This window comes from Oncorhynchus mykiss, chromosome 16, assembly GCF_057628025.1.
Source record: "Oncorhynchus mykiss isolate SJ-2025 chromosome 16, ASM5762802v1, whole genome shotgun sequence".
Classification (NCBI taxonomy): domain Eukaryota; kingdom Metazoa; phylum Chordata; class Actinopteri; order Salmoniformes; family Salmonidae; genus Oncorhynchus; species Oncorhynchus mykiss.
The window spans coordinates 76,675,001-76,693,697 of NC_143037.1; the positions used below are offsets into that span (position 1 = coordinate 76,675,001).

General features: G+C 43.6%; 1 protein-coding gene across 2 annotated transcripts in view; it reads right to left on the bottom strand.

Moving 5' to 3' along the window:
• Positions 1-5,285, bottom strand: part of rps21 (ribosomal protein S21) — a 9,720-nt gene extending 4,435 nt beyond the window's left edge. For both annotated transcript variants that reach the window (XM_036947798.2, XM_090204019.1), the window contains exons 1-4: positions 5,191-5,285; positions 2,809-2,890; positions 1,868-1,931; positions 1,354-1,425 (exon numbers count right to left, since the gene is read on the bottom strand). In XM_036947798.2, the coding sequence (XP_036803693.1) occupies positions 1,354-1,425; positions 1,868-1,931; positions 2,809-2,858 (186 nt within the window). In that variant the 5' untranslated portion in view covers positions 2,859-2,890; positions 5,191-5,285. The remainder of the gene's footprint in view (positions 1-1,353; positions 1,426-1,867; positions 1,932-2,808; positions 2,891-5,190) is intronic.
• Between the last annotated feature and the right edge of the window lie 13,412 nt (positions 5,286-18,697).

Below are 18,697 nucleotides of genomic sequence, written 5' to 3' on the forward strand. Positions count from 1 at the left end.
CTTCTCTACTAGACACTACAGGAGAGAACAGGGCCTCAAACCATCTCAGTTCTCTACTAGACACTACAGGGGAGAACAGGGCCTCAAACCATCTCAGGTCTTTACTAGACACTACAGGAGAGAACAGGGCCTCAAACCATCTCACTTCTCTACTAGACACTACAGGAGAGAACAGGGCCTCAAACCATCTCAGTTCTCTACTAGACACTACAGGAGAGAACAGGGCCTCAAACCACCTCAGTTCTCTACTAGACACTACAGGAGAGAACAGGGCCTCAAACCATCTCAGTTCTCTACTAGACACTACAGGAGAGAACAGGGCCTCAAACCATCTCAGGTCTCTACTAGACACTACAGGAGAGAACAGGGCCTCAAACCATCTCAGTTCTCTACTAGACACTACAGGGGAGAACAGGGCCTCAAACCATCTCAGCTCTCTACTAGACACTACAGGAGAGAACAGGGCCTCAAACCATCTCAGTTCTCTACTAGACACTACAGGGGAGAACAGGGCCTCAAACCATCTCAGGTCTTTACTAGACACTACAGGAGAGAACAGGGCCTCAAACCATCTCACTTCTCTACTAGACACTACAGGAGAGAACAGGGCCTCAAACCATCTCAGTTCTCTACTAGACACTACAGGGCCTCAAACCACCTCAGTTCTCTACTAGACACTACAGGGCCTCAAACCATCTCAGTTCTCTACTAGACACTACAGGGGAGAACAGGGCCTCAAACCATCTCAGTTCTCTACTAGACACTACAGGAGAGAACAGGGCCTCAAACCATCTCAGGTCTCTACTAGACACTACAGGAGAGAACAGGGCCTCAAACCATCTCAGTTCTCTACTAGACACTACAGGGGAGAACAGGGCCTCAAACCATCTCAGCTCTCTACTAGACACTACAGGAGAGAACAGGGCCTCAAACCATCTCAGTTCTCTACTAGACACTACAGGGGAGAACAGGGCCTCAAACCATCTCAGGTCTTTACTAGACACTACAGGAGAGAACAGGGCCTCAAACCATCTCACTTCTCTACTAGACACTACAGGAGAGAACAGGGCCTCAAACCATCTCAGTTCTCTACTAGACACTACAGGAGAGAACAGGGCCTCAAACCACCTCAGTTCTTTGATGCCATAATTTTGCTGTTCTCTCCTGCCGTGTCTAACCCCCCCCCCCCCCAATCTCCCAGGTATTCCAGAAATCCTGGTTAGGGGAACTCTGGAAATCAGGAGGGAATAATCTGAAAAATCCAGAAATCCTCTAGCCAGGATTTCTGGAATAGCTGGGAATTTAGTTGAACGTTAGCAGAAATGTACAACCGTGGAGAAAGAGGAAACGTACCATTCTACGAATGGCGCCGCAGATGGCGTAGGTCTTGAACTGGCCGGTGAAGCGACCGGTTACCTTGTCAACCTGCAATAGAAAACACAACGGGAAACGGAATCAGTACAACGAGATCTTACGGTAGTATGTGAGCGTTTGGTTAACGCAGCAGATCAACGAAGACGGTACAGGCAGCGACCCAAATTGGCACACTGTTCCCTATCGGCCCCAAGGGGAGGGGAGGGGGGCGTTCAGTAAGACGTAACGTTTTTTGGAATGTTTAAGAAGAGTTAGCCTCGAAAGAGTCTTGTCATCAAGGGGCGGCAGGGTTTCCTAGTGGTTAGAGCGTTGGACTAGTAACCGGAAGGTTGCGAGTTCAAACCCCCGAGCTGACAAGGTACTACTAATCTGTCTTTCTGCCCCTGAACAGGCAGTTAACCCACAGTTCCTAGGCCGTCATTGAAAATAAGAATTTGTTCTTAACTGACTTGCCTAGTTAAATAAAGGTTAAAATAAAAATAAAATCAGTTACCTCAGCAATGTTGATCTGGATGGAGGCGTGGTCCTTTGCTCCGATGATCCTGTTGCTCGCAGAACTGAAAGACGAGGTAAAAATAGCAGTAGAAAGGAGGTGTTTTCATCATCGCCGCTGTACAGTTCGCTAGCGATACCAACAACCAAATCATATCACAAACCGGAAAGGTATTAGCTACAGCAGAGAGCTGTTCAGCACTAAAAAAGGACCCTTTAAGCAAATGTATTCAATAAGGCCCTTTAATACATCAAGTTGTGCTTTACAGATACCTGGTCTAAAACCCCGAAGAACAAAGAAACCAAAAGGGCCAGCTAACAAGCAGGTTAGTTGTCAGGAGACCCGATGTTGAATTTCATCGGACTTAACGTCGGGAATAAATACATTTGCGTTTGGATCTTAAATTCCTACCGCCAAAAAGACCAACAGCACGGACGACTGTAAAAGTATATTAAAAAAAATATATATATTTTAACCTCCCCCCACTGCATCGCAGTGCTAGCTGTGTCACTAGAGATTCTTTCTGGTTTGAGTCCAGGCTCTGTCGCAGCCAGGCCGTAACCGGGAGACCCATGGGGCGGCGCACAATTGGCCCAGCGTTGTTAGGGGAGGGTTTGGCCCAGCGTTGTTAGGGGAGGGTTTGGCCCAGCGTTGTTAGGGGAGGGTTTGGCCGGCAGGGATGTTGCTGTCCCATCGCCGGAGTTGCAGCGATGGGACTGTAACTACCAATTGGGTACCATGAAATTGGGGAGAAAAAGGGGTAAAAAAAAATATATATATATAATTTTATTCTGCATTCTGGCTTGTAGCGGAAACTTTCCTGATCCAAATGCTAATTTATGCCCGAGGTACAATTCAATGAAAATCAGCGGCGTGTTTTTCCGGGCTAGCTAGTTAGCTACCACGGGATTCCATAACACAGGGGCACTCTGGGTACTCACCATTTGCGTGGGACGTACAGGTCCACGAATTCACCGGCGTCGTTCTGCATTCTGATTTTGGGTGATGATCGGTCAACTCGATCTGTGAGTAAGCAGTGGAAAATGATTAATAAAACATTAAGCATGCTCGTCTCTCACAGAACTTCAGTGTATCGTACCCCCGGGAAACCAGACATATCATTTCATTAAGTTGTTGGTCGGGCATAAAAATTCGCGAATTCTACAAGTCTGAACGCCGAATAAAATAACATCCCCCCCCCCCCGGTTGTCCGTGTGATTGGTCCTTTTGCAGGAATGTGAGACAGGAACGTATAATTACGTAAACGGTACAAAGCGGTGGTAGTACGTTCAGATTTCGATGTTGCACAAGATGAAACTAGCCGAGCTCATGTGGTTCTGCTTTAGGTGACAGAAATCGAAAGGTATTACCAGCGCTTTGAAAGTCGACTTAATTATATATATAAACATTCCCGAGTGGCGCAGCAGTCTAAGGCACTGCATCTCAGTGCAAAAGGCGTCACCACAGTACCTGGTTCGAATCCAGGTTGTATCACATCCGACCGTGAGGGCGGGGCACAATTGTCCGGGTTAGGCCGATGTAGAAAGTCATTGGAAATAAGAATTTGTCCTTAACTGACTTGCCTTGTTAAATCAAATATACTCATCTCTGAAAACCAATGGTCCAAATGTCTCTATCATAATCCATTTCAAAATGACTGGACTTCCTACCATTGAAGGAACGACAAAATTAACATGACAAAGAATGGAATCCAGAGTTTATTTGGTGGAAAAATAGCATTGGTCAGCTAGGCTGGATGCTGTGCGAGAATGAAGGCTAATTGACAGGCTCAATGTTTAAGTCGTCATCTTTGTAGCGTTTTATATTACGAAATTCCTCTGTTTTACAGATGCACAATCGAGAGCGTCCTGTCAGACTGTATTGCCTTCAACCGCAAGGCTCTCCAGAGGGTAGTGAGGTCTGCACAACGCATCACCGGGGGCAAACTATCTGCCCTCCAGGACACCTACACCACACGATGTCACAGGAAGGCCATAAAGATAAGGACAACAACCACCCGAGCCACTGCCTGTTCACCCCGCTATCATCCAGAAGGCGAGGTCAGTACAGGTGCATCAAAGCAGGGACCGAGAGAAAAAACAGCTTCTATCTCAAGGCCATCGACTGTTAAACAGCCACCACTAACATAGAGAGGCTGCTGCCAACACACTGACTCAACTCCAGCCACTTTAATAATGGAAAAAATTTATCACTAGCCACTTTACCACCTACTGCATCTTGCCATCTTGATGTAATAAATGTATCATTAGTCACTTTAAACAATGGCACTTCATATGAGATGAGTAATGTGGGGCATGTAAACATATGCATATACTGTACTCTATACCACCTACTGCATCTTGCCTATGCCATTCAGCCATCGCTCATCCATATATTTGTATGTACATATTCTCATTCATTCCTTTACACTTGTGTGTATACGGTAGTTGTTGTGGAATTGTTAGGTTAGATTACTTGTTAGATATTACTGCATTGTCGGATCCAGAAGCACAAGCATTTCGCGACACTCGCATTAACATCTACTAACCATGTGTGTGACAAATAACATTTGATTTTTATGTATTTATTCTCGGAAGATTTCTTACCAGAACAAACGTCTCTCTGAAAATGTCAACGGAGCACTGAGCGCAAACTCTTCCGTCTATCCTTTTACATGAATTCAGATCGTAATGTTAATTTAATAATGTTAATTTTGCGACACATCGGAAACAGATCGACCACTATAACATGTCAAATCCTAAAAAGTTGCTGTGAGAAAGCGGTAACAGAGCGGTCAGTGCTTATTAACGGAAATATTAAATCTGACTTTTTGCATATGTTAGAGACGCCACTGAAGGATTCAGAATCATCTGTCTTTGGAAAAAAAGTATTTTATAACATCAGGAAGTGACATTTCATCAACCCCTACACATGGCTTGCTAACATTTGCTAGTCTGAAAATAACTAACAGTTTGCACGAGTTAGGAAAAAGCAACACCGCGCGTATTATAGTAAAATTTTAATAAGACCCCGTTTTTCCCCGAAAACTACGTATCTAGTTGATGGGAGATGCTTCCTAGTGGCTACGAAGCCGTGTGAAATCTGCGTCGACGCTGACGGCTCCAGCATGTGGCAAAACAGCGGTAGCATGCAGCCTGTATTTCACCAGAAAATGTATCGAAATAACATCAGCATTCAAACCAAACAAAGTACTACCGTTAGCGGAGCTGTTTAGCGAAATATTATTTCACAAATTCGACAACCATGGTTGATAATAGTACAGTATTTTCCTATTTGTACAACAGAGAAAAGTCCTCTCTCACCGTTGATCGCAAATGGCTGACAGGAAAGGGAGCGTATAGTTACCGGAAGTTAAAACCAGTTCGACTGGTGTCGCAAGCAATTACTTCCTATGGGCGCTTAAAAAACGTATAAAATGTTCCTTTAAAAAAAAAAAAACCCGATGCCAAAGAAATACTGAATAGAGGGAATCAGATAGATAGAGTAATACAGGTCTCATAATAAGCATGAACATCTCAAAGTGTCTATCCGTTTGATACAGATTCGATAAACAAATATAATAGGTATGATATTTTATTAGGTATGTAACCATTCAGTTGTTGAAAAATACATTGTATTGTTAGACGTATATTTATGAATACAATCAAATCAAATCAAATATGCAATAAGCAGATCTTTCCTTCACCTTCAATATGAAGAAAACAATTGACAAGAAAGAAAACAGACGTGGAATACATAAGTATTCATTACATCCACTACAGTAGTGGGTCATTTAGCAGACTCTCTTATCCACTACAGTAGTGGGTCATTTAGCAGACTCTCTTATCCAGAGAGACTTACAGTAGTGGGTCATTTAGCAGACTCTCTTATCCAGAGAGACTTACAGTAGTGGGTCATTTAGCAGACTCTCTTATCCAGAGAGACTTACAGTAGTGGGTCATTTAGCAGACTCTCTGATCCACTACAGTAGTGGGTCATTTAGCAGACTCTCTTATCCAGAGAGACTTACAGTAGTGGGTCATTTAGCAGACTCTCTTATCCAGAGATACTTACAGTAGTGAATCATTTCGCAGACTCTCTAATCCAGAGACACTACAGTAGTGAATAATTTAGCAGACTCTCTTATCCAGAGAGACTTACAGTAGTGAGTCATTTAGCAGACTCTCTTATCCAGAGAGACTTACAGTAGTGAATCATTTCGCAGACTCTCTAATCCAGAGACACTACAGTAGTGAATAATTTAGCAGACTCTCTTATCCAGAGAGACTTACAGTAGTGAGTCATTTAGCAGACTCTCTTATCCAGAGCCACTTACAGTAGTGAGTCATTTAGCAGACTCTCTTATACAGAGCCACCTACTGTCGGTGCATTCAACTAAGGTAGGTAAGACAATCACATATCACAGGTCAAGGAAGGAGGTAGAGTAAATCTAGAGTAATAACAGATAATAGTAATAGATCTCTGGAAGCATCCACACTACAGCACATATTACAGCAGTAATTGGTTATCTGGTCTAAAGTAGTGCACTATATATAGGGAATAGGGTGCCATAGGGCCCTGATCTAAAGTAGTGCACTATATAGGGAATACTGTGCCATAGGGCTCTGGTCTAAAGTAGTGCACTATGTAGGGAATAGGGTTCTTTTGGGGGATGTCCACTACACAGTAGGCCTATCCACTCCTCTGCTCAGGAAGACATCTAGCAGAAATGCTGTGACACTTCTTCTCTTTCACACAGGTGCAGCCTAAATTAACCGTGCAAGGACACATACAAATAACAAATGTACTTCCACATTTTTTCCTGTGAAAAACGTTCATCTCGTATTGAATCGGCACTGCCTTCAGTCCTTTGACCATACAATCTGAGCAGGTGGCATTCCTGATGATTTGTGGGACCCTGTTGTCGTTCTTGTTATATCTGAAAGAGAAGGAATCAAAGACCAGGGAATCAGCTTCAACGAAAACGATCAACAACTGCTGCTACTTTTACTATTACTGTGTGTGTGTGTGTGTGTGTGTGTGTCTTTGTGTGTGTGTGTGTCTGTGTGTGTGTGTCTGTCTGTGTGTGTGTGTGTCTGTGTGTGTGTGTGTGTGTGTGTGTGTGTGTGTGTGTGTGTATGTGTGTGTGTGTATGTGTGTGTGTGTGTATGTGTGTGTGTGTGTGTGTGTGTGTGTGTGTGTGTGTGTGTATGTGTGTGTGTGTGTGTGTGGGTGTGGGGGGGGTCTATAAACTACTCACGTGTAATTCCAGGGAGCCAGAGAGGTTTCCTCAATCTTAGCGGCATGGAGGGGAACCTTCGGTTGCGTCAGTCTGTGTTGTAGAGTCACAATTGTGCACCTTTCATTGGCAGGACAGCAGTGGGATTGAGAACTTCTACACAGAACGACTAGACAGGACAGCAGCAAACCCTGAATTCACAGGGAGAGAGAAAAAAAAGCAATGTTGTCAAAATCCAGAAACAGACAGGCCAAAAGGCAGTTCTGGCAAAATGCCAGATGTGCTGGTCCGTCTTGGCTCAGTCTAAATAGGGGAGTTTGAGAAGAATTTAAGGGTTGCTGGCACTGCACAGAACGTGTATCACTAGACAGACACACCAGTAGCAAACCCTGAATGACCAAAAAAAGACAACACTGTCAGATCCTCCCTAAACGTATATTGAGCGTCTCAAATGGCACCCTATTCCCTATGTAGTGCACTACTTTTGATGAGTGCCCATAGGACTCTGGTTAAAAGTAGTACACTACATAGGGAATAGGGTGCCATTTGGGATGTTCCCAATACGGCGCATTCACACCTACACCCTACACAGACTGCTCACATACTATACATCAAACATGCACACTCTGTAGGGATTTACAATCATATTATTGCAGAGGAGATGATTGGAATTTAGTCATGACTTTTGTAGTTGCATAGCAGTTGGCCTAATTGGTTTAAAAGGGTTGTTTGTTTTGATGATCAAATTGCCACGATAGTAATAATAATAGGATGTTAAGCTCAATAGGTAAACACAGTGGCATCACTAGAGTAATCACAGTGTTATTACACAGCGATAGGAGGACCTATGTCAAGTGTCATTAAATAGTGGTAATCTGCATCACACAGTGTCAATCTGAATCAGGGAGAAGAGGCCCATTCATTCAAAGCCTAATTTTCTAGTGTACTCACCAGCAAAATCATGGTGAACTTCATTGTTGCGGCCTCAAACGATGTCTTCTGAGTCTTTCTGAAGAAATGCAAAGTGTTGGTCCGAATACTACTACTACTACTACTACTACTGGTACTGCCTGCTGCTGACAGTACTGTGGATCTCAGAGTGGTCTGGTATCTTGCACCTGAAAATGTGATGCCTGTCCAGTCGTCACATCGGCTATTTATGGACGTCAAGCAGCACTTCTTCCACATGCATGTGACCCGATCAGCGCTCGCTCTTTCTGTAACCACAGAATATTTGCATCATTCTGTGGACATTGCATCATTACATAGTCCAGGTCCAGTCAGAGATGGAAATCCAGAATCCTGTTTTGCTAACGCTCTTTTTACTCTGTGTCATTGCCAAATGGACTATTGCTTAAGGAGTGGAATGATAAAAAAAAAAAAAACACCCAGGCTAGAGACTAACTTGAGACAGACTATTGTGGGTGTTGATAGATTCTCAAACCCAAGTGAAATCGCCCCAAAAATAAATGTCTTGACCCTTTAATAACACACCATTTGACATTAAAACTAAATTAGATTTATATAAAAACAAATCCTATCCTTTATAAAGAAACATCCAAATCCTTTAAGTCTTTACATCCTCATGAAGGATGTTGGCATTTGTTGACCTCTCATTTGTTTGGCCTGCTGTTTCTATAACAATGCAAAGAACGTGACCTTTTTTTAAAATTCTTATACATCCTAGAAGCAGACTATGGGGCCTGGAGAAACTGTCATTCACATGCAGCTATTGAAGGAGAGTTGTTTTTAAATCAGTGAAAATATTTTTACATTTGATGTATCCTTTCAAAATGGAGTAAAAGAATATAGGAACTTTGCTTATCAAATAAATGTGTCTAGGTCTATAGCTGCCTCTGATTGAAAACCAATCTAGGCAACCATAGACATATAACTACCTAGACAAACCAAAACCCCATAGATATACAAAAACCCCTAGACAATACAAAAACGAAACAAACCACCCCTCGTCACACCCTGACCTAACCAAAATAATAAAGAAAACAAAGATAACTAAGGTCAGGGCGTGACAATAACTAGTTGTAGCGGTTAACCCCATTCACTCACCAGCCTTAACACTCTTAGAAGAAAAGATGCTATCAAGAACCTGAAAGGGTTCTTTCGGCTATTCACATAGGAGAGAACCCGTCGAAGAACCCTTTTTTGGCTCCGGGTAGAACTCGGAGCAGTTGCCATAACAGGCGGTGTGATGCAACTGATCGGGATGCTCTCGATGGTGAGGCTGTAGAACTTTTTGAGGATCTGGGGACCCATACAAAATCTTTTCAGTCTCCTCAAGGGGGGAAAAGGTGTTGTCGTGCCCTCTTCACGACTGTCTTGGTGTGTTTGGACCGTGACAATTCGTTGGTGATGTGGACACCAAGGAAGTTGAAACTCTCGAACCGCTCCACTACAGCCCCGTCGATGTTGGTTCCACGTAGAACCCTTTCCACAGAGGGTTCTACATGGAACACAAAAGGGTTCTTCTATCTGGAACGATAAAGTGTTCTCCTATGGGGACAGCAGAAGAACCGCGTTGGAATCCTTTTCCCAGTATCGTCCGGGTTACGGTTTGGCCGGGAGTAGGCCGTCATTGTAAATAATAATTTGTTCTTAACTGACTTGCCTAGTTAAATAAAGGTAAACAAACATCTATACAGACTGTGAAGGGGTACTCCTTTATGTTTGTGCTGGCTAGTTGTACAAATAGATATACATGTTTATATTCTTTGTTTCTTAAGTTGGAGGGTTACAGGTGTATCGTTATAATGACGAGGCATATACAGACAGTACGTCATATACAATATAATCTCTATTGATCGGTTTATACATTGACTACAGATATTTGTTACTCTTCTGTGTTGTGAAATTCCCTCCTCTCCATCCCCTCTCTCTCTCTCTCTCTCTCTCTCTCTCTCTCTCTCTTTCTCTCTCTCTCTCTCTCTCTGTGGTGAAATGAAAGACCTTAGCTTGGTGAAGCCCTTCATTACTGAATATTCACTCTCTCTGCTTGTTTGTTTATATAACGCGTGGGTTTTCGTTGTAGGAGTTGAGGCACGGAGAGTGTTTACCCCGTGGTCCCTCACTTTCCATATGGGCTATAAACAATGGTTCCAACAATGAAACCGAGCTCCTATTTCAGACACGTTGGGCTGTGTGTTGGAGTGCCACCTGGAAGGCACATCAAAAATACAAATAACAACTCCCACTACATAACATACAAATACACCTCCCTCTATTAAAATACAATGCAGAGATGGACACATGCTCAGTGTACAATGGAAACTCCATCCCTGTGTCTGTCTAAATTCAAAACCAGAAACGCAGGGTTTGAATTACAAACGGGGCTAGGAATTTAAATATAAATCCACCCCCGCCCCCCCAAGAGACATCGGGCACCCCCAAGAGACATTGGGCACCCCCAAGAGACATCGGGCACCCCCTGATAATAGATGTCATTCAAACCCTGCAGACACACACACATATATATATAAACATACTATATATATGCTATATATATACACAATGCTGTGAACAAGTATTTGTCCCATTCCTGATTTCTTTTTTTTCTTCACATTTGTCACACTTAAATGTTTCAGATCAAACACATTTAATTACTTTGTCACATAGGGCCATGAAGGTTCGGATAGCTTTTTTCCCTTAAAAAAAAAAAGAAAATATATCACTTAAAAACTGAACACTAAAACACAATAACAAAGTAGCACAAAACGAAAACAGTTCTGTCAGGTGCAGAAACTCAAAACAGAAAACAACTACCCACAAAACACAGGTGGGAAAAAAAAAGGCTGCCTAAGTATGATTCCCAATCAGAGATAACGATAGACAGCTGCCTCTGATTGGGAACCACACTCGGCCAAACACAAAGAAATAGAAAACATAGAACGCCCACCCTAACCACACCCTGGCCTGACCAAAATAGAGAATAAAAACCTCTCTATGGCCACCTCTCTATGGCCACCTCTCTATGGCCAGGGCGTGACAATAAGAAATCAGGAAGGGTGCAAATACTTTTTCACAGCACTGTGTATATATATATATAGTATGTATAGTATGTGTATATATATAGTATGTACAGTATGTATATATATATAGTATATATAGTATGTTTATATATATATATAGTATGTATAGTATATATATATATATATATATGTTTATATATATATAGTATGTTTGGATCACTGCCCAGTAATTTAACTGTCTCAAAGCCCTTTCACCAAAAGCTTTCATGACACAAGCTACCTGTTCACAGAATCCACCCTAATGCAGGATCCATGTTGTGCATCTCATACATAAAACCTGGTAACTAGACAGACACACCAGTACCAAACCCTGAATGACCTGGTAAGGCCTCCAAGAGCAGAACGTTGTATCACTAGACAGACACACCAGTACCAAACCCTGAATGACCTGGTAAGGCCTCCAAGAGCAGAGGGGGTTGGACATTAAAAGTACAGGAGGCACAACATACTCTTTATAGCGATCACTAAAATGGGATATCTATGGTCACGTAGATGGTCACACATCAGAGTTGTCCACCTTTCAACTCTGTACACAGAAAACATATGGTATCATGTAATAATGTGTCATTGATAATGCACCATTTATTAATGGTGATGTGCCATTGATAATGCACCATTGATAACACACCATCGATAATGCACCATTGACAATGCACCATTGACAACGCACCATTGATAATGCACCACCGATAATGCACCACCGATAATGCACGATAATGCACCATTGATAACACACGATAATGCACCATTGATAACACATGATAATGCACCATTGATAAAGCATAATGTATTCCACAAACAGGTGCCCCATAGTTACCTTTTGTTCTACTAGGTATGCCATAGTTAACACATGCTGAACACTTGGTACAGTAGCCTGTCTCTCTGTGGCTTTAAACCACACACAGTGTGGTCAGCGAGAGGGAATCCTCCACTACCTCACACACACACACAGGCCTGGCCATGGAAATTATATGTAAAGAATACCCAGACCACAGATACTAGTGGTAGAGTGTTTGTGTTGCGTTGGCGAGGGAACCCTCCACCTACTCTCCTGCAATAACCAGACCACAGAGGGATTACCATTGAAAGATTCCCTTATGCTGCAGTGAGAGGAAACCCCACGCCATTTGTTTGTAGAGGTCCCTGATCAAACTGCTGATAATGGCAATTCGCATTTGTTTTTCGTTCCCTATGCTGCAGTGAGAGGAAACCCCCACGCCATTTCTTTGTACTACACTGGCTCTGACACTCATCGGATGTAGCAGGGCTTGGAAACTATTACCTAGTGATACGAGCCTAACAAGACGAGCTAAATGCCTTTCACCCTCACTTCGAGGCAAGCAACACTGAAGCATGCATGAGAGCACCAAATGTTCTGGACGACTGTGTGATAACGCTCTTGGTAGCCGATGTGAGCAAGACCTTTAAACAGGTAAACATTCACAAAGCTGGGGGGCCAGACGGATTACCAGGACGTGATCTCAAAGAATGCGCAGCCAAACTGGCAAGTGTCTTCACTGACATGTTCAACCTCTCCCTGGCCGAGTCTGTAATACCTACATGTTTCAAACAGACCACCATAGTCCCTGTGCCCAAGGAAGCGTAGGTAACCTACCTAAATGATTACTGCCCCGTAGCACTCAAGTCGGTATCCTTGAAGTGCTTTGAAAGGCTGGTCATGGCTCACATCAACAGCATCCTCCCGGATACCCTAGACCCACTCCAATTCGTACACCGCCCCAACAGATCCACAGAGGACGCAATCTCAATCACACTCCACACTGCCCTTTCCCACCTGGGCAAAAGGAACACCTATTTGAGGATGCCGTTCATTGACTACAGCTCAGTGTTCAACACCATAGCGCCAACGAAGGTCATCACTAAGCTAAGGACCTTTGGACTAAACACCTCCCTCTGTAACTGGATCCTGGACATCCTGATGTGCCGCCCCCAGGTGGTAAGAGTAGGCAACAACACAACAGCCACGCTGATCCTCAACACTGGGGCCCCTGAGGGGTGCCGGTCCCCTCCTGTACTCCCTGTTCACCCACGACTGCGTGGCCAAACACAATTTCAACACCATCATTAAGTTTGCTGACGACACAGCAGCCTGATCGCCAACAACAATGAGACAGCTTATAGGGAGGTCAGAGAACTGGCAGTGTGGTGCTGGGACAACAACCTTTCCCTCAATGAGCAAGACAAAGGAGCTGATCGTGGACTACAGGAAAAGGCGGGTCGAACAGGCCTCCATACTCGTTGACTGGCTGTAGTGGAGCGGGTCAACTTCCTTGGTGTCCACATCACCAACGAACTATCATGGTCCAAACACACCAAGACTGTCGTGAAGAGTGGCACGACAACACATTTTCCCCCTCAGGAGACGGAACAGATTTGGGTTAGGGTTAGGGGTCCCCAGATCCTCATGGGTCCCCAGATCCTTAAAAAGTTTTACAGCTGCATCATCGAGACCATCCTGACGGGTTGCATCACAGCCTGGTATGACAACTGCTCGGCATCTGACCGCAAGGCGCTACAGAGTATAGTGCGTACGGCCCAGTACATCACTGAGGTCAAGCTTCCTGACATCCAGGACCTATGTACTAGGCTGTGTCAGAGGAAAGCCCATAAAATTGTCAAAGACTCCAGTCACCATAGTTATAATCTGTTCTCTCTGCTACCGCACGGCAAGCAGTACCGGAGCGCCAAGTCTAGGTCCAAGAGGCTTCTAAAAAGCTTCTACCCCTCAAGCCATAAGACTCCTGAACAATTAATCAAATGGCCACCCGGACTGTTTACATTGACACCCCCGGTAAGGTCACGGTAGGGTCTACACATGTTGTATTCGGCACACAAATAAAGTTTGATTTGATTTGTAGAGGTCCCTGATCAAGCCGGTGATAATGGCAGTTAGCATTTGTCTCGGAGCAGAAAATCTTCTGTTCTGTCTGATGTTAAAAGCGATGAGAGACCATCATCATCGGTACGGGGCGGCAGGGTAGCCTAGTGGTTGGAGCGTTGGACTAGTAACCAAAAGGTTGCAAGTTCAAATCTCCAAGCTAAAAATCTGTCGTTCTGAACAAGCCCAACCACCAGTACAGGTAAAAAAATAAAAATAGCTTGCATCATAGAACATTAAAGGGGTCATCTGGGATTGGGACATCCATTTTTAGACTTTTACCAAAAAAGTGGCGGGATGCCTGCTTTGTTGTGTTTCTCCAATATTGCCCCTCTAATACCTCCATGAAATGGAGTCCCATTGTGAAAAGAGAAAATGTTTTTCTCAACCCAACTATTTAACACTTCCATTGCGCTGTATTAAAACCAAGTTTTTTTATAGTTTAATGTTTTGATATTCATTTTTATTTCTATTAATTAATAATTTTTTTAAAATTAGAAATTCAGTTTAGTTTCAGTTAGTATACAGACCTGATATGCAAAGTTTTTATTTAGTTTCAGTTTTATAAAAATATACATTTATATTTTTCTTTCATTTAGTTTGAGTTTGAGTTTTAGTGACAGAGCCAGAAAGTATGGCGATGGAGATACAGTGCCTTGCGAAAGTATTCGGCCCCCTTGAACTTTGCGACCTTTTGCCACATTTCAGGCTTCAAACATAAAGATATAAAACTGTATTTTTTGTGGAGAATCAACAACAAGTGGGACACAATCATGAAGTGGAACGACATTTATTGGATATTTCAAACTTTTTTAACAAATCAAAAACTGAAAAATTGCCCCCTTAAGTTAATACTTTGTAGCGCCACCTTTTGCTGCGATTACAGCTGTAAGTCGCTTGGGGTATGTCTCTATCAGTTTTGCACATCGAGAGACTGACATTTTTTCCCATTCCTCCTTGCAAAACAGCTCGAGCTCAGTGAGGTTGGATGGAGAGCATTTGTGAACAGCAGTTTTCAGTTCTTTCCACAGATTCTCGATTGGATTCAGGTCTGGACTTTGACTTGGCCATTCTAACACCTGGATATGTTTATTTTTGAACCATTCCATTGTAGATTTTGCTTTATGTTTTGGATCATTGTCTTGTTGGAAGACAAATCTCCGTCCCAGTCTCAGGTCTTTTGCAGACTCCATCAGGTTTTCTTCCAGAATGGTCCTGTATTTGGCTCCATCCATCTTCCCATCAATTTTAACCATCTTCCCTGTCCCTGCTGAAGAAAAGCAGGCCCAAACCATGATGCTGCCACCACCATGTTTGACAGTGGGGATGGTGTGTTCAGCTGTGTTGCTTTTACGCCAAACATAACGTTTTGCATTGTTGCCAAAAAGTTCAATTTTGGTTTCATCTGACCAGAGCACCTTCTTCCACATGTTTGGTGTGTCTCCCAGGTGGCTTGTGGCAAACTTTAAACGACACTTTTTATGGATATCTTTAAGAAATGGCTTTCTTCTTGCCACTCTTCCATAAAGGCCAGATTTGTGCAATATACGACTGATTGTTGTCCTATGGACAGAGTCTCCGCGCTTTTAACGGACCTCTGAGACTATCACAGTGCAGGTGCATTTATACGGAGACTTGATTACACACAGGTGGATTGTATTTATCATCATTAGTCATTTAGGTCAACATTGGATCATTCAGAGATCCTCACTGAACTTCTGGAGAGAGTTTGCTGCACTGAAAGTAAAGGGGCTGAATAATTTTGCACGCCCAATTTTTCAGTTTTTGATTTGTTAAAAAAGTTTGAAATATCCAATAAATGTTGTTCCACTTCATGATTGTGTCCCACTTGTTGTTGATTCTTCACAAAAAAATACAGTTTTATATCTTTATGTTTGAAGCCTGAAATGTGGCAAAAGGTCGCAAAGTTCAAGGGGGCCGAATACTTTCGCAAGGCACTGTATCTGTGTTGTATCGTTTTTTTGTTGTCACTTCTTACCACTGTGGGGCAATATTACATAAAGTGATGGGTCAGGTCAAAGGTTAGGTTTAAATTATAAAGTCGATCTTATTGTGACTTGGGTTTAAAAGGAAAGCAGGTGCAAAAAATGTCACACCCATGTTTACACCATTCCAATGTATCTAGTAATACATGGAAGAAGAATCCATTTAGCTACCTAGCCGATTTTTACCCTGTTAGCTAGTGATGCTAACCACGTTTCTAACCATCAGTTTTTATGTGAGTAAAAATCATACCATATTTAAAAAATAAAAATAAATCACGACAGCTGGGATGGAAATAGGAAGTTTTATGCGCAAATATTGATATAATAACCATCATATCGTAATTAACTTGGAGTCACGTGATGATACGTGTAACCAATGTGAAATGTCTAGCTAGTTAGCAGGGGGTGCATGTGTAACCAATGTGAAATGTCTAGCTAGTTAGCAGGGGGTGCATGTGTAACCAATGTGAAATGGCTAGCTAGTTAGCAGGGGGTGCACGTGTAACCAATCTGAAATGGCTAGCTAGTTAGCAGGGGGTGCACGTGTAACCAATGTGAAATGGTTAGCTAGTTAGCAGGGGGTGCATGTGTAACCAATGTGAAATGGCTAGCTAGTTAGCAGGGGGTGCATGTGTAACCAATGTGAAATGTCTAGCTAGTTAGCAGGGGGTGCATTTGTAACCAATGTGAAATGGCTAGCTAGTTAGCAGGGGGTGCATGTGTAACCAATGTGAAATGGCTAGCTAGTTAGCAGGGGGTGCGCGCTAATAGCGTTTCAATCGGTGACGTCACTCGCTCGGAGACTTTGAAGTAAATCAAATCAAATCAAATCAAATTTATTTATATAGCCCTTCGTACATCAGCTGATATCTCAAAGTGCTGTACATAAACCCAGCCTAAAACCCCAAACAGCAAGCAATGCAGGTGTAGAAGCACGGTGGCTAGGAAAAACTCCCTAGAAAGGCCAAAACCTAGGAAGAAACCTAGAGAGGAACCAGGCTATGTGGGGTGGCCAGTCCTCTTCTGGCTGTGCCGGGTGGAGATTATAACAGAACATGGCCAAGATGTTCAAATGTTCATAAATGACCAGCATGGTCGAATAATAATAAGGCAGAACAGTTGAAACTGGAGCAGCAGCACAGCCAGGTGGACTGGGGACAGCAAGGAGTCATCATGTCAGGTAGTCCTGGGGCATGGTCCTAGGGCTCAGGTCCTCCGAGAGAGAGAAAGAGAGAAGGAGAGAATTAGAGAACGCACACTTAGATTCACACAGGACACCGAATAGGACAGGAGAAGTACTCCAGATATAACAAACTGACCCTAGCCCCCCGACACATAAACTACTGCAGCATAAATACTGGAGGCTGAGACAGGAGGGGTCAGGAGACACTGTGGCCCCATCCGAGGACACCCCCGGACAGGGCCAAACAGGAAGGATATAACCCCACCCACTTTGCCAAAGCACAGCCCCCACACCACTAGAGGGATATCTTCAACCACCAACTTACCATCCTGAGACAAGGCTGAGTATAGCCCACAAAGACCTCCGCCACGGCACAACCCAAGGGGGGGGAGGGCGCCAACCCAGACAGGATGACCACATCAGTGACTCAGCCCACTCAGGTGACGCACCCCCTCCAGGGACGGCATGAGAGAGCCCCAGTAAAGCCAGTGACTCAGCCCCTGAATAGGGTTAGAGGCAGAGAATCCCAGTGGAAAGAGGGGAACCGGCCAGGCAGAGACAGCAAGGGCGGTTCGTTGCTCCAGAGCCTTTCCGTTCACCCTCCCACTCCTGGGCCAGACTACACTCAATCATATGACCCACTGAAGAGATGAGTCTTCAGTAGAGACTTAAAGGTTGAGACCGAGTTTGCGTCTCTGACATGGGTAGGCAGACCGTTCCATAAAAATGGAGCTCTATAGGAGAAAGCCCTGCCTCCAGCTGTTTGCTTAAAAATTCTAGGGACAATTAGGAGGCCTGCGTCTTGTGACCGTAGCGTACGTGTAGGTATGTACGGCAGGACCAAATCAGAGAGATAGGTAGGAGCAAGCCCATGTAATGCTTTGTAGGTTAGCAGTAAAACCTTGAAATCAGCCCTTGCTTTGACAGGAAGCCAGTGTAGAGAGGCTAGCACTGGAGTAATATGATCACATTTTTTGGTTCTAGTCAGGATTCTAGCAGCCGTATTTAGCACTAACTGAAGTTTATTTAGTGCTTTATCCGGGTAGCCGGAAAGTAGAGCATTGCAGTAGTCTAACCTGGAAGTGACAAAAGCATGGATTAATTTTTCTGCATCATTTTTGGACAGAAAGTTTCTGATTTTTGCAATGTTACGTAGATGGAAAAAAGCTGTCCTTGAAATGGTCTTGATATGTTCTTCAAAAGAGAGATCAGGGTCCAGAGTAACTCCGAGGTCCTTCACAGTTTTATTTGAGACGACTGTACAACCATTAAGATTAATTGTCAGATTCAACAGAAGATCTCTTTGTTTCTTGGGACCTAGAACAAGCATCTCTGTTTTGTCCGAGTTTAAAAGTAGAAAGTTTGTTGTTTCCCTTGCTCTGCAAGGGCCGCCGCGGCTTTTGTGTAGCGACAGGTAACGATGCTTCGTGGGGAGGCAGTTGTTGATGTGTGCAGAAGGT